Below are 14,895 nucleotides of genomic sequence, written 5' to 3'. Positions count from 1 at the left end.
TAGGGCAAACTTCTACAGTGGGGAAATCCAACTGAGGGAGACCCTTTACTGGAGGCAAGAGGTTATTCCTGGGGGACAGCCTAGAGTTTCTTAAGGTACCAGGCCACGCAAGCTGGAAGGCTCTCCTTACTAAGAATCCCATTAGTAAAAGGGGGTTTATTTTTGAGGCGGCAGGACCAGAGGGTGGGTGTTTTCCCCTCTGGATTCCTGTGTCGCAGTGATAGTAAGGCAGAGTGGGACACGGGTCGTCACAGTACTCATGGCCATTTTGCTCCAGTTTGTGGCTGGGATCTCTCTCCTTTCTGACAGTGAGTACCCCTGGGCTCTGCCCGACAAGCTGGGGTGTTGAGTACCTTCAAAACACGGAATTTTCCCTTTCAGTTTTGATGTTGTGACCGTATAATCATTTAAGCATTTCCATTTTTTTCATCGAAGCATTTCCATTCTTTCTTAAGTTTTTGATTAGATTGTAACAAGGTATATCTCCTAAACATTGTGTGATTGCTTATCTCTTTTCCCCAGGGGGTCACATAACTCCTTATCTTACAACATTTCTCTGATGGAAATAGGGATATCCTAAGGCAAAGCGGGACATTCCAGGATCAAATCAGAACCTGGGTCAGCTCCCGTAAATCCAGGAATGTCCCTGGAAAACAGGGACCCTAGGAGGGTCCGCTGTTGTACACAGTTTGAGTGTGAATGGGCAATGCAGGGAGAAAGGGGCACATGGAACATGGAACAGAAAGGAGCCCTTAGCACACACAACTTGTCTCCAGAACATAGGCTTTTGAGCACGGAGCCAGTGCTTCTCTTTCTAGGACTATAATGGGTGCCTTGCCTTGGCACTCTGGCACTCTTGTAGGCACAAGGAAGGGCACCCAGGTCTGCAAAGAATGGATGTTGCTGTTGGCCAACGCCTGCGGGGATCAGCATGACAAGATGCCCACTCCATGGGGCAGAAAGTCAGCTGCAAGCCTTGCTCTTTCCATGCTTCTGGGCACATAAACACTTCTCTCAAATGGAAGGGTTGTTCAAGAGAAGAGAAGGGAAGGGAAGGGAAGGGAAGGGAAGGGAAGGGAAGGGAAGGGAAGGGAAGGGAAGGGAAGGGAAGGGAAGGGAAGGGAACTTGTGATGATGTCAGACTTTCCACCTGCTGATCTGACAGATCTTCCGTTTTGTGATGTCATGGATTCCAGAAAAACATGGAGGAAGCAGCAACACCTGGAGCTGGAAGAAGGATGGGGTGGTGGCTCCTCCCCGTTCTGGCCCTCGCTGCTTTCCGGCCCTCCCATCCCAAGGAAACCACCTGCGAGTAAGTGGGGATAGAGGGCAGATTTGGTAAGGAGGCAGTAGGGGGAAACCCACCCACCAACTCCTTCTGGATGTGGTCTTGAAGAAGAGGGAGGCACAACGGGGCCCCTGGCTGCTCTCGCTCCCCTTCATTGTGGTGGGTCAAAGACAGAGTCTGTTCTCAGAGGGCATGTTTGTCCCTCTCTCGGAATATAAGAATCCATCTGGGTCCCCTAAGGAAGCTGAATGGTGGACCAGTCAGGGGGACAGACAAAAGGAAATATTTCTTTTCTAGATAGAGGACAGAGGGAGGGTGGGAGAGAGGGGTAGAAAATAGCGTACTAATTTGGATTTGCTGAACAGTCCACTTTTGCCTCTGGCCCCACCCACCACTGAGATGTGGCCCTCAAAAGACAATGTGGCCCCTGGCTTGGAAAAAGTTCCCTCCTCTGTCTTAAACATCTGGGAGTGATGGGCATTTGGGAGGCATCCAGAAGTGTAGCTGGACATCCAGGGCCGGTGCTAGGGTTTTTTTCGCCCTAGGTGAGATCACCTTCTGCCCCCCCCCCCAGTAAAAAATAAAAAATAGAAAAACAGAAAATAGAAAATAGAGAAAAATAAAAAGTAGGAAAAATAAAAATAAAAAATTAAAATAAAATAAAAAACCGCTGAGAGGCATGGTGAGGTGGCCCCAGGCTTGCGCTTCCCATGCGCCACCGAAGCTTCGCACGAGGAGTGCGAGCCTGGGGCGGCTGCCTCCACTGCGGGTGTCAGCTGTTGAGCGGCTTCAGGCTGCTCTCCGGAGGCACACACACACCTCAGGATAGTGGCCTGAAGCTGCTCAACAGCTGACAGCCACAGCTGCCCAGCGCCCCCTCCATTTTGGCACCCTAGGCAGCTGCCTAGTTCGCTGAAATGGACACGCCGGCCTTCCCAAGATAGCCAAGAGGAGGGGACCGTCCAGTATTTGGAGCAAATTGGGGGGAGGTGAAATATATGCAATGGCTCTGTATGGCAACCTGTGTCTTGCTTTCCAGCGGAGTCTGCGGAAGGCGTCCCCTGGCGGGCAGCCATAACCTCCGGGTTGTGGGCGGCAGCAACGTTCTCCCCGGAACGTGGCCCTGGATGGTCAGCTTCCAACTTCTGACACAGAATGGATACTTCAGTACCTGTGGAGGTTTCCTGATCAGCCCTCGATGGGTCCTCAGTGCAGCCCACTGCTTTCAGAGACCAAAGTAAGCAAAGCGTTCCCAAGAGGTGTTGTCACGGGGTCTGCAAACCTGACATCCAGGGCAGGGGCATCTCATGGGAGCAGAGTCCGACCTTCTGCCTTCAGAGGGGTGGCTGCTGTCAGTATTGCAGTGCGTCAAAACTCAGAGCCATCCTCTTAGGACAATGGAATCAGGAGCCCAGGAACCGCCTTCCTGGATCAGAACTCAGGGTCCAGATAGTCTATTTCAGGAATATACAACAGGTCAATCGCAATCGACTTACCAATCGCGGGACTGATCTTGGTCGACCGCAGGTTGAGAAAGAAAATCCTTTCTCTGCTGCCAGTCTCATGCAAGCCTGAGCTTCTCCTCCTCCAGCCGAGCTTTTTTTCCTCTGAAGGCACTTTCTTCCCTTCCCTGCTGCCCGCTCTGCGCTTGGGGGAGGGAGAGAAAGGGCTGCTTTGGGAGGGGGAAGAGAGAGAAGCCCTGTGCACAGATCTGTGTAACTCATATAAAAATATAATTTGACTTTTCTCACTTGTTCATTTGCTCATCCAAAATGGCCGCAGCGTGACTTCTGGTGTGGCGGCCATTTTGGAACAGGGCAGAGCAGCATCAAAAGTAGCTTCTGAGCATGCTCCGCCCAGTTCCAAAATGGCAGCAGCGCTAATTCCGGTCCAGTCCCTTATTTCTCAGGCCGGAACTTGGCATCTATGCTCTCCTCAGACCCAGCTGTGCTGCCTGTACTCCAACATCCACCCAAATTCTGCTGACCTTCATTTTGTTCAGGAGCACAGTCCCCACCCCACCCTGTTTGCATTCTTTGTTCCAGGGAATTACCAGAGATCAGCTTGTCGATTGGTGCCAACCGCGTCTCCAACCCCGGCCCCGATGCCCAGAGGCGCTCGATCAAGAGGCTGGTGAACCACGAGCACTACGTGCACTTCTTGAACTCTACCTACAGCAAAATACACAACGACATTTCCTTGGTGGAGCTGAACGAGCCAGTCAACTGCACAGACTATATCCAGCCAGCCTGCTTGCCAGACGACAGCGTGGTGGTTTCCTTGCTCAGTCACTGCTACGTCAGCGGTTTTGGAATCATGGAAGTGAAAAGTGAGATCAGCAGGGAAATCAGGCCCCCCAGAAGGAACGGCCTGGCTGTGTGCCTTAAGTAAATTTGCAGACCACACCTTCCCTGCCAATCAGTTTCACCAAAGAAACGTAATACTGTGTTTCCCCTATTTTAAGACGTAGTCATAAAATAAGCCGTAGCAGGATTTTTAAGGATTTGTGAAATATAAGACATACCCCGAAAATAAGACATACCTCTGTGCCGCGCCGCGTGGAGCGAGACCGCCGAGCGCCCCAGCCAGCCAGCGGGACCCAGCAGGCCGGCCGCGGCAGGAGGAGGAGGTGGCGGCCTGCCGGGTCAGCACCCAGCAGTGCCACACAGAGTGCCGGATCGAGGAGCCGTATGCAGAGTCGGCACCCAGCAGCACCACACTGGATTGAGGAGGCAGTGCTCTGTGCAGCGCTGATCAGCGCCGACCCTGCAAGCTGCTTCCTCAATCCGGTGCCCCGCGAGGCACTAATCGGCGCCGACCCGGCAGGATCGAGGAAACAGGCTGCAGGGTCAGCACCCAGCAGCACCGCATGAAGCACTGGCTCCTCGATCCAGCTCGGCGTTGCTGGGCACCGACCCTGCAGGTCACTTCCTCGATCCGGTGCTCTGCACGGCGTTGCTGGGCACCAATCGGGCGGCCTGTCTGGTCGGCGCCCAGCAGCACCGCACGGAGCACCGCTTCCTCAATCCAGTGCGGCGCTGCTGGGCGCTGACTCTGCAGACCGGCTCCTTGATCCGGCACTGATCGGCGCTGACCCAGCAGGCTGCCTCCTCGATCTGGCGCTCCGCACGGCACTGCTGAGCACCGACCCAGCAGGCTGCCTCCTTGATCCAGCAGCAGCAACGTGGCAGGAGGAGGAGGCTTGCTGCACGCCCTGAGCCAGCGGGACCCAGCAGCAGCAACGCTGGCCGCGGTAAGGAGGTACTTACAGTAATTAAAAATAAGACGGTGTCTTAAAATAGGGGAAGTACAGTAGCAATGGTAGTCATGATGGAAATTACAGTGGCCACAATTGCAGTCCTGAATCTTGATTCCTGCGTTGCAGGGGGTTGGGCTGGTTGACCCTACGGGGTCCCTTCCCACTCTATGATTCTAAGTTGCTAGTTATGGTTGGGCTGTGTACATCAGAAGCCCTGAGTCTTAGGCGTGAGGCAGGTGTGTGCATGGAGATGGTTGGTTTTGAGAGCCATTCCCCTTCACGGCTTCTGGGCAGAGCACCTTCTCCAGACATAGATGCTTGCCCACAAAACTCAGCTCAGTAATGATGGCTTTGCATGCAGAAGAATGAGTTTCAATCTCTGGGTAGGGCTGGTGGAAACTCCTGTCTTATGCTGCTATCGCTCTGTGTAGGCAATACTGGGATGGATGGAGAGATAATAGGATGGCCATGTACCAAGAGGGATGTGCTAGAGCGGATTGTGCATTAAAAACTTCCTGTATTTGTGAAAATAATGTACAAAAAGGCATTATATTAGGGGAAATGGCTTTGCAGAAAGGTTTCTCTTAGGAGAAATTTGTATCCAAATGCCTGGTGAATTATCATGGGTTTTAAAAAAGCATTCACAAACTGATGTATGAACGGGGAGATCCAAAATAAACATAGAAAAATGCCTGGTGAATTTTCACAAATTTTCAAAAAACCTTCACAAAGCGATGTATGAACAGGGAGATCGAAGCTAAAAATAGAAAAATAACGAGGAAAGCGGCTGTTGACAGGTTAACCCATTGCAACAAGTGAACCCCACCAAATTCCCTGGGATATACTCTGGAAACAATAGAGGAACGAGTGAAACACTAAAGCCTGCATTTTCCTGACACCACAAGGGGTCCAAATGTGTTTTGTTCTAAAGGGGGAGGGATGAGGGAGAGTCTTGGGGTCCCCAAGGGCCCCCAGAAACCTGGAGCTCACCCTACTCTGCAGCCCAACATATCCTTGTCTCTGATCTCACCCCCAGTCCATCAACTAGGTTTGAGGGGGAGGGAATGCTGCTGCACATGCCTTCATGCCTCTCTCCATTGGTCCTGGCGGTGCACGTGGGGTGGGGAGTGGAATCTGAACTGATCCTCCCCCTCCCCCCACTTTCCCTTTCTGCCCTCAGCCAAAAAAATGCCTGATATCATGCAGGAAGGTCCCGTTGACATCATCCCCAAGGCGATTTGCAGCAGCCCCGAGTTCTGGTATAACTATATCCTCGAGGAGAACATCTGTGCTGGACGGTTGGAAAAAGGCATTGCTAATTGTCAGGTGGGCGAAGCTATGACAAAATCAAGGCTACAGGTTTGGTTGCGGGGGGGGGGGGGCGCGAAACTTTCTGGTGATCCTGGAACAGCAGAGCACTTGCTCTGAACATGCAAAATTTCCCTGCAATTCAGCCTGCAGCATCTCAGGCAGCAGCTGTGAGAGAAGGAGAAGGCCCCTCTGAGGACAAATCCTTGGAGAGCTGCAACTGGCCAGAACAGAAAACTCAGTATAAGACATCTGCATAACATGAATGTCCTCCTTGGAGTTCAGAGGTCTTCCTTAACAGACACAGGGCAGATGAAAATGATCCCCTTTGCCCTCAGCATCCCTCAAAGCTCTGCTCAAGAGGCTGCCTCCCTTAGCATCTGGGCTCAGAAGGAGTCACAACCCAAATAGGGGTCATTGCCTCAGTGGTGGATAGGAGTCCTTTACTGGCCAAACCACCAGGAAGGTCAGCTCAATTCTACGTTAAATATTTGTCGAAAGAGAAAATCCCACAGTGGAAGGGTGTCACCAACAGCGGCCACATTTCTGGAGATGCCGCAAGAGACTGACGGTGGTGTTCTAGTGATGAGCACAGCTGCCCTCCAAGCAGCTCACCTCATTTTGGTTCTCAGCAGACACAAAAAGCCCTTCTTTGTCCTGAATAGCTGACTTTGTTCAAGTGTGGTGCTGGTTGCTGGTTCCATCCCCATATGGGACAGCTGCAAAGAGTTGGACTAGAGGATTCTCAGGGACCCTTCCAACTCCATTCCTTACACATTGCTTCATCCTGAGAAAAGCAACGGACTGCTTGCACGAGCAAAAGTGCAGTTACAGGTCCAATGCCACAGGCAGAGTTCGCATATGACGTCTTCACAAACTCCACCTCTGAGCCATGGGGCTGTCAACACACTCCTCCTCACAGGAGCCTTTTCTCTCCCACTTGCAGGGCGACAGTGGCGGCCCCCTCATGTGCCGGGAGCAGAGGTCCGAACGCTACTGGGTGATTGGAATCTACAGCTGGGGACCGCCATCCTGCGGCGAGAAAACGAAGCCGGCAGTCTACGCCTCCACACAGTTCTACCTCGACTGGATCAGGAAGACGACCAAGGAGGACCATTCCCAAATCAACAAACCACCGCTAATGGCGCGGCCCCAGGCTACGCCACGGCCGCAAGCACCTCCAAGGCCACAGACCCAACTGGAACAAAATGGGAACATGCCATATCACAGGCCCCCGAAAGCACCCTGGGCGACCAGGCCTTGGCCACCCCCCAAGACCACTCTCCAGAGCCGTCCAACAGCCTGGCAAACACCCAGACCTTGGCCACCCCACAAGACCACCCCCCAGACCCCTCCTGTGGTCGGGCCCACCACCAGACCTTGGCCACCCCCTGAGACCACCCCCCAGAGCCGTCCAACAGCCTGGCAAACACCCAGACCTTGGCCACCCCACAAGACCACCCCCCAGACCCCTCCTGTGGTCGGGCCCACCACCAGACCTTGGCCACCCCCTGCGACCACCCCCCAGAGCCGTCCAACAGCCTGGCAAACATCCAGACCTTGGCCACCCCACAAGACCTCCCCCCAGACCCCTCCTGAGGTCTGGCCCACCAGCAGACCTTGGCAGCCCCCTGAGACCTCTCCCCAGACCCCTCCAGCAGCCGGGTACACACCTGGACCTTGGGGACCCCCCAAGACCACCACCCAGACCCATCCCATGGCCTGGCCCACCCCCAGACCCAACTCCCATCACACATGGTGGCCCAAAGGACAGGCTCCCATGCGCTTTATATGGTACATACCTCCCGGAACAAGGCCCACGGGACTGGACGCCTCAACTCCCCCCCAGCGCCCAATCTGGGGCCTAACGTCTCCTCCGTGGTCCGTGCGGCCGGGAAGGTGGCGTCTGAGGACAAGGGCCCCAGCTTGGCATGGGCAGATTTACAGGCCGTGGGTCATGATTCGCACACCCCCGCCACAGAGTGAGTTCCGGTCACTGAAGCCACTGCAAAGGCAAGTTCCGGCCCCACCTGGGACCAAGTTTCTTACAAATGGAAGTGATTCCTAGCTCAGCCGCTGGAAGAGTAGCAGCTGAGGGCTGTTAAGGACTGCCAGGCTCAGGTGGCAATGCCAGGGGTGCCCGTGGGCATGGGGGGGGGCTGCCCCTGCCAGATCTCAGAGCCCACAACCCGTCCTTTGCTGGTAACAAACAAAATGCATCTTCTCCCCATTTGATTTTCTTCTTCTTCTAACTTCGCCCATAATGGATCACGTGCACAAAATTCATCTCATTGCTTCGCCGCTGTTTCCTCGGAGTTTCTCAACCTGGCTGGAATATGAAGTTGCATCCAAATGGGAGCTTAATGCTGCAAACAGCTTGATGGTGACACTTTTTAATAAAATAAATAAATCAAAGTTTTCAAAATGAATAAACCCATGAATGAATGGATAAACAGGTGAGTGTTGGTGTGCTGCTTTTCACAACCCAAAGCAACAGCTCTCCTGAATTATTTGTGTCACCTGCTGTGATCTGCTTCTGTTCTTTCAGCTGCAGATCCAGGCTGTTCCCAGGAAGTTGCAAGGATCTATTGCAGGGGTGTCCAAACTTTTTTTTTCAAAGAGGGCCAGATTTGATGGAGTGAACATGCGTGAGTGCTGACCAAAGTTGTTGAGGGTTTTTGGGATTTTACCCCAGGAAATAAACTGCAACAGGGGCCGGATTGATCCGACTGGCAGACCAGATTAGGCCGGATTTTGCATGTGCCTGCTCTATTGGGTAAGCCAGGCCTACCTGCACCAGGTGAAAGGGATTCCTGAAGCCATGGCGTTCCCTGGAGATGCAGCCAAACCTCTGCATTTTCCAACCGCAGTTGCATGCCTGGAAGCTCCAGGTCCAAACAGTTTTGTTTCTCCCCCAGCTCTTTCGCCGAGCAAAATCCACATTTTACCACTGAATTGGAGCAAATGTTGTTAGCATTCCATAGCCAGGGTGGAAGGTGTTAGTCTGCCCCCACACAGCTAACAGAAGCTAGAGCAAATTGCAATTGCCTTCAACTTGAAGAACAACACACAGGAATCAATAAGTAGTGTCTAGCTACTTTATTGCAGAGAGAAAGATTCAGCTTAGCATCCGGCATCTTGCATAGCCAAAAGAGAAAGTAAAAAGAGTGCAGAGTACAATGGAAAACATCACGTGAGCACCAGGAGGTAAGAACTTACGTTCTCCTGGGAACAGACACAATAACACCATCAGCCTGGCTCAGGCTACGTAGCTTCGCCAGTGCAGAGAAATCCCAACATCCTCCCCGGAATTCTGTAAACAAAGAGCTACGTAAGCAAAAGCCTTATCCAGAGATGTAAACAAACAGTTGTCATAAACATAGTACCACCCTGCCGTATTTGTTCCAACCTTGGAACTCTCTGAAACTGGTTCTACCAGCTGGAGCTTCTGTGCGCCTATCTTCCAGGGGACCAGAGCAGTTGCTCTGTTGGCAAAAACAGTGTTGCGTCTCACAACCTGTTGTTGTGGCTTAGTCACAGCTGTGGACTTAGCCTGTGAGTCTGTGTCCTGTTTAGGAGTGCAAAGCACGGCTATATTTGCAATCGCTGTGTCGGCAAACTCCTGAGAGTACCTTTTGGGGGGCTGACCTCTTGTAATCCTCTCAGACCTACGTATGAGGTGCAGATCCTGTTTACTGAGATCCTCCCCTTCAGGAGTTTTGGGAGAACTCTTACCAATGGTAAACAGGGGGTCTTTGACTTCACGCCAGGGGCTTAGCCAGGATCAAAATTAGGGGGGCAAGGGGCAGGGCCAAGGCATGGGAGGGGAGGGGCCACAGTGGGGCAAGGAAAGCCATGGTCGTTCAGGGGCGAGGGGGTGCCAGGATCAGCCTGAAAATGGGCTGCTCCGACCCCCTCCTCCCCCTCTGTGATTGCCGGCTACAAGGGACGTCTCCCTTCTCCCTAGCTGGCTGTGAGGCGGGTGGAGAGAAAGCCAGCCAAACGCTTTGCGCGGCTCTGGGGCTTTCCCTCTGCCCACCCACCCCACAGCCAGCCGGCTACAAGGGACATCTCCCTCTGGGTGGGGAACAACTGGAAGGCGGCTCCAGCAGGACGGAGACTTTGGCCGCAGCGCAGGGCGGCATGGTGGAGGCGGTGCTGCCGGCGAGGCTCTGGAGGGTGGCGCTCCGGCAGGGAAGAGGCTCCAGCCATGGCGTCCAGCCTCCGCCTCTTCTTTGGCGCCCTCCAGAACGTGACGCCTCTGACGACCGCTTTGCCGGCCCTGCTTCTAGGGGGGGCAACTGCCCCCTCCTGCCCCCCTGTCTACGCCCATGCTTCACGCACTAAATCCTCATTCGATGAAGGCCTGGTTCCAGCATGAGTTCCTTTGTGAATGACTGTCTCCCCCGTGTCTGAACTGCTCGGGGGGCTAGTACCGTCATCAGTGTCGGAACCAGCTCTGGTTGAGCTTGCACTGCCTATTATTCTCCGTGTAGGAAGCATCATGTGTATTGGCATCAATGGGAAAGCTTTGTAGAACAACTGTCTCTGGCTTAGGAGTGTGTTCTACCTCATGAGTAAGAATCACCTCATTGGAGGAAGGCAACAGAACTCTGTATTGACCTTTCTCATAGCCCATTAGAATGCCTTGGATGGGTGTGCCCTCAAGCGATTCCACCCACGTGGAATCCCAAATTCCAAAAACCTTAATGTGTCTCCCATAAGGCTTTCTCTGAAACAGAATCTCATAAGGAGAGCATTCCATTCCTTTAGGAACCTTTCGGACCCAAGCATAAAGAAAGGCAGATTGGCTCTCACATTTCAGCTGTGCCTGCATCCCTTCATGCAACTCAGTGTTAGTTTTATTTTATTTTTGAATAATTTTTATTGAATTTTACATAGAGAAAAAAGAGAAACAAAAGAAAAAGAAAACTTTTTTTTAAAAAAGAAATACAAAAACACATAATGCAAAAAGAAAAAAGACAATGTATATCCCCTCTTACTTCTTCCAGCCTCTTCCCTTCCCTTTCTTACTATCCTAGTTTATAATTAACTCTTATCATATCTAAATATCATAAAATTACATCTTATCTCACATTTCATAACCTTATTTTAAAATCATTCTTACTCATTATATATAAAAATGTGATGGAACGGTAAAGAAAAAAAAGAAAAAAGGCCCAAATTTAAAATAAAAAGGCATAAAACATTATCATCTTCTCCTATCTCAGTGTTAATTTTAACACACAAGTCTTTGTCCCTTGATGATTGGCTTTTTGCAACTTTGTGCTCAATGCTCTGACCATCTGGGAAAGCTCGAAAGTCCTGTGAAGCAAAAATTGGTAAATCATTTGTATACAAACAATTGATTACACCATCATGCATAAACTTAATCTTAGCACAAGATTCTGAGAATTTGGCTGGAGTCTGCTGAGGCTTCTCCATAGCGTAGATCCACGAGAACCTGGAAAAATAATCACACAGCAGAAGGTAATACTTGGCTTTGCCCCTGGACTGTGGCAAAGGTCCTAGTACATCAGCATAAACACGCTGGAAGCAATGCGTGACATACTTCTTGCCGGGCCGCTGCGCCTTCTCAGACTTCTCAGCACCTGCAAAATATTTGTCAACAACATCAAAACAACAATCACTTTTAGCAAAAGACAGTAAGAAAAGTCTATCTTCGCCTTTGTGAGAGGTCAGGAGATCTTCTCCATCTCTGGAAATGACACAGGTGTCTCTGTGAAAATGCAGCTCAAAACCTTTCTCCATGAGTTGGCAAACACTCAGAAGGTTGAATTGGAGCTCTGGCACACCATAAACATTATGTATAGACAGCCGGAGAGACTGTAGATGAACAGTTCCATATCCATATCTGAAGAAGTGTGCATGCACATGAAAGCTCATACCAAAATAAAAACTTAGTTGGTCTTTAAGGTGCTGCTGGAAGGATTTTTTTTAAATTTTGTTTCAAGTTCCATATCCGGTCAATTTAAGATGCTTTCCATCTGCTTGCGACACGGGTTATAATCCAGCTTTGTAAAAGTCTTGAACAGAGGGCGATCGCTCGTCATGTGGTGCGAGGCCGCACTGTCAACCACAAAAGATAGCTCTGTCTCGCTCTCTTTCACGCCTTGTGTAAGCAATGCAAACACACACGCTGTAGAGGGTTTGGAAATCCCCTTTCCCTTCGATCCATGAGCCGGCTGGCTATCTTTGGATCCCTTGCGAGGTTTCCTGCACTGCTCGGTTTTGTGACCCTTTGCAATTGCAGTTTTGGCAGCGTACGACTTTAAGAGCATGCACAGTTTCAGCAGAAGCATCAGGTGGGGGTGACGAACTCAACTCCCCCTACCGTTGGCTTCTCTCTGAGCTTTGTTACGATCCTCCTCATTTAGCAAAGAGGAAAACACCCTTGCAGCAGTCATATTTTGTGGATCAAGAGCGCCCAACAGTGACGCTATGGAATTGTAGCTGGGAGGCAGACTGTTTAAAACAGTAAAGCAGAAAATGTCCTCATTGAAAAGAACATTCCTTTCCTGCAATTGCTGACGCAGCTGTCTCATCTCATGCAGGTGGGCTCTAAGATCCCCATTTTCTTTCAAACGCAGATTAACCAAGCACTGAAAATAGAGCATAGAACTCCCAGAGGCCACGTGAAGATGCTCCTCCCGCAGCGCATTCCAATAATCATGAGCATGAGGCAAATCCCGTATGTGGATCAATTGGGATGAATCCAGATGCGAAGCCAACGTCTCCTTTGCCTGGGAATCCCGGGATAACCACCTCGGGCCTGGCACAAGGGGGGGGGGTGCATTCCGGACAATATCAAGCAAATTCTGCCTTGTGAGGACAGCCTCTATTTTAATTGACCACGTTGAATAATTTTCATCTGTCAACAACGGGCAGAGGCTATTGCGTGTTTTCACGTCTTTAGCCATCTTAGCTTAAAGAGCTTGCTTCTGACCTCCGAGAGCAATAAATCCAGGCAATAATTCAGGCTGCAGCTAATTTAGCCGCCTGACTTCAGAGGTTTAATTGCCTGATAAATCAGTCCCGGTTTACTCACTGCTTTGCCGAAAGATAAGGCCAATTCCCAGCACTTCTCCCCGGAACGTAAGCTCCTCCAGTGACCGTTCAGGCAAATTCCTCTGGTTTCAAGCCAGCAGAGGCTCCGATGAACCCCAACAGAACCGTCCGACCGCTACCACTGTTAGCATTCCATAGCCAGGGGGGAAGTCTGCCCCCCCACAGCTAACAGAAGCTAGAGCAAATTGCGATTGCCTTCAACTTGAAGAACAACACACAGGAATCAATAAGTAGTGTCTAGATACTTTATTGCAGAGAGAAAGATGCAGCCTAGCGTCCGGCATCTTGCACAGCCAAAAGAGAAAGTAAAAAGAGTCCAGAGTACAATGGAAAACATCACGTGAGCACCAGGAGATAAGAACTTCCTTTCTCCTGGGAACAGACACAACAACACCATCAGCACCTGGCTCAGGCTACGTAGCTTCGCCAGTCCATAGAAATCCCAACAAATGTTTCCTCCAATTCAGCGGTAAAATGAGGGTTTTCCCGGAGGAAAGAGCCAGGACCAAAAACCCTGCTTGGACATGGAGCTTAAAAGCCCCGACCAAAACACAGCACCAAAGGAAGTCCCTTGTGCCAATCACTGCCCCTCAGCTGAAGCCTTCCTCACAAGGCCGTTGTGTGGGTTAAGGGTGGAAAGGGAGAATCATGTCTGCCACCTTGAGCAACATGGGGGGGGGGAGTGGGATAGAAATGCAATAGATAGAGGTATCAAGGCCTTTATCCCGCTTTGCTTCCTGCTGGTTCCTGCACTGCAGTTTCCTGATGATGAAATTCATCATCGTTCTGCCCGGACACTGCCTGGACACTGCCCGGACACTGAGGTCCAGCGCCAAGGGCCTTCTGGCGGTTCCCTCGCTACGAGAAGCCAATTTACAGGTAACCAGGCAGAGGGCCTTCTCGGTAGTGGAACCCACCCTGTGGAATGCCCTCCCACCAGAGGTCAAAGAGAACAATTACCAGACCTTTAGAAGGCATCTCAAGGCAGCCCTGTTTAGGGAAGCTTTTAATGTTTGATGGATTTCTGTATTTTAGTATATTGTTGGAAGCCGCCCAGAGTGAATGGGGGAACCCAGCCAGATGGACGGGGTATAAATAATAAATTATTATTGTTATTATTATTATATTCTGCACTTTTATTTATTTTTATCTTTTTTATTCGTTTTTTTAGATATACATCTTTATCTCATACAAATATTACATTACAATAAATTCCATTTAGAATCTAATACATTACATATTCACAAAGGAAAGACCACAATATTAACATATCTATATATATATAAATGTAGGCATTGCGCACGCGGATGAAACAGCCTTTCTCTGTAACCGCTAAACTGAATTGAAACAAATTTGGGCAGAAAGTACCTTGCCCCAACAGGGAGGGATCTGGCATAAAAAAATTATCAAAAAACCACACCTTTCACACCTAAAATAATGATTAAACACACAAAAAAGTGGCGCCCAAATTAGACGTCACCACCAGAAGCTCTGAAGACTCCATCACAAAATGTGACACACAAAATCCCACAGCAACCAACTGAAAACAGTCCTTTTGCAGCAACTGGGCTGCAGCCGCGGAAGCGCTCCCCGGCCTCCGCGAAGGCATCGGAGCGAAGGCCCGGCATCGGAGCGAAGGCCCTGCTGCTTTAGGGGGTGTTTTTCCTCGTTTAGAACGGATTAATCAACTTCCCATTACTTTCAATGGGAAAGTTCGCTTCGGTTTATGAACGCTTCGGTTTATGAACAGACTTCTGGAACCAATTGTGTTCATAAACCGAGGTACCACTGTATAATCCACTGTTTTGTGGAGCTATTCCCTTTTGTTTGGAACTTTATCACTCTTCCAGTATGACGCCACCAGGATACTTGTGGCCACAGAGGTGTACAAGAAGAAGGTTTGAATTTTGTTGGGTATATCCAGGGTTGTAATCCCTAAGGGGTTAACTTC

The 14,895-nt window shown here is 50.6% G+C and overlaps 1 protein-coding gene across 1 annotated transcript; it reads left to right on the top strand.

The window, feature by feature from the left end:
• The first annotated feature begins 1,238 nt into the window (after positions 1–1,238).
• Positions 1,239–9,633, top strand: LOC132592763 (acrosin-like). Its single transcript, XM_060279769.1, has 7 exons — positions 1,239–1,312; positions 2,328–2,525; positions 3,334–3,617; positions 5,728–5,873; positions 6,802–7,104; positions 7,671–7,837; positions 9,522–9,633. The coding sequence occupies exons 1-7, from the start codon at positions 1,239–1,241 to the stop codon at positions 9,631–9,633; spliced, it is 1,284 nt and encodes a 427-aa protein (XP_060135752.1).
• Positions 9,634–14,895: the final 5,262 nt, after the last annotated feature.

This window comes from Zootoca vivipara, chromosome 10, assembly GCF_963506605.1.
Source record: "Zootoca vivipara chromosome 10, rZooViv1.1, whole genome shotgun sequence".
Classification (NCBI taxonomy): Eukaryota; Metazoa; Chordata; class Lepidosauria; order Squamata; family Lacertidae; genus Zootoca; species Zootoca vivipara.
The sequence above is the reverse complement of the archived record's forward strand: the minus strand, read 5'-3'. Positions and strand labels throughout refer to the sequence as shown.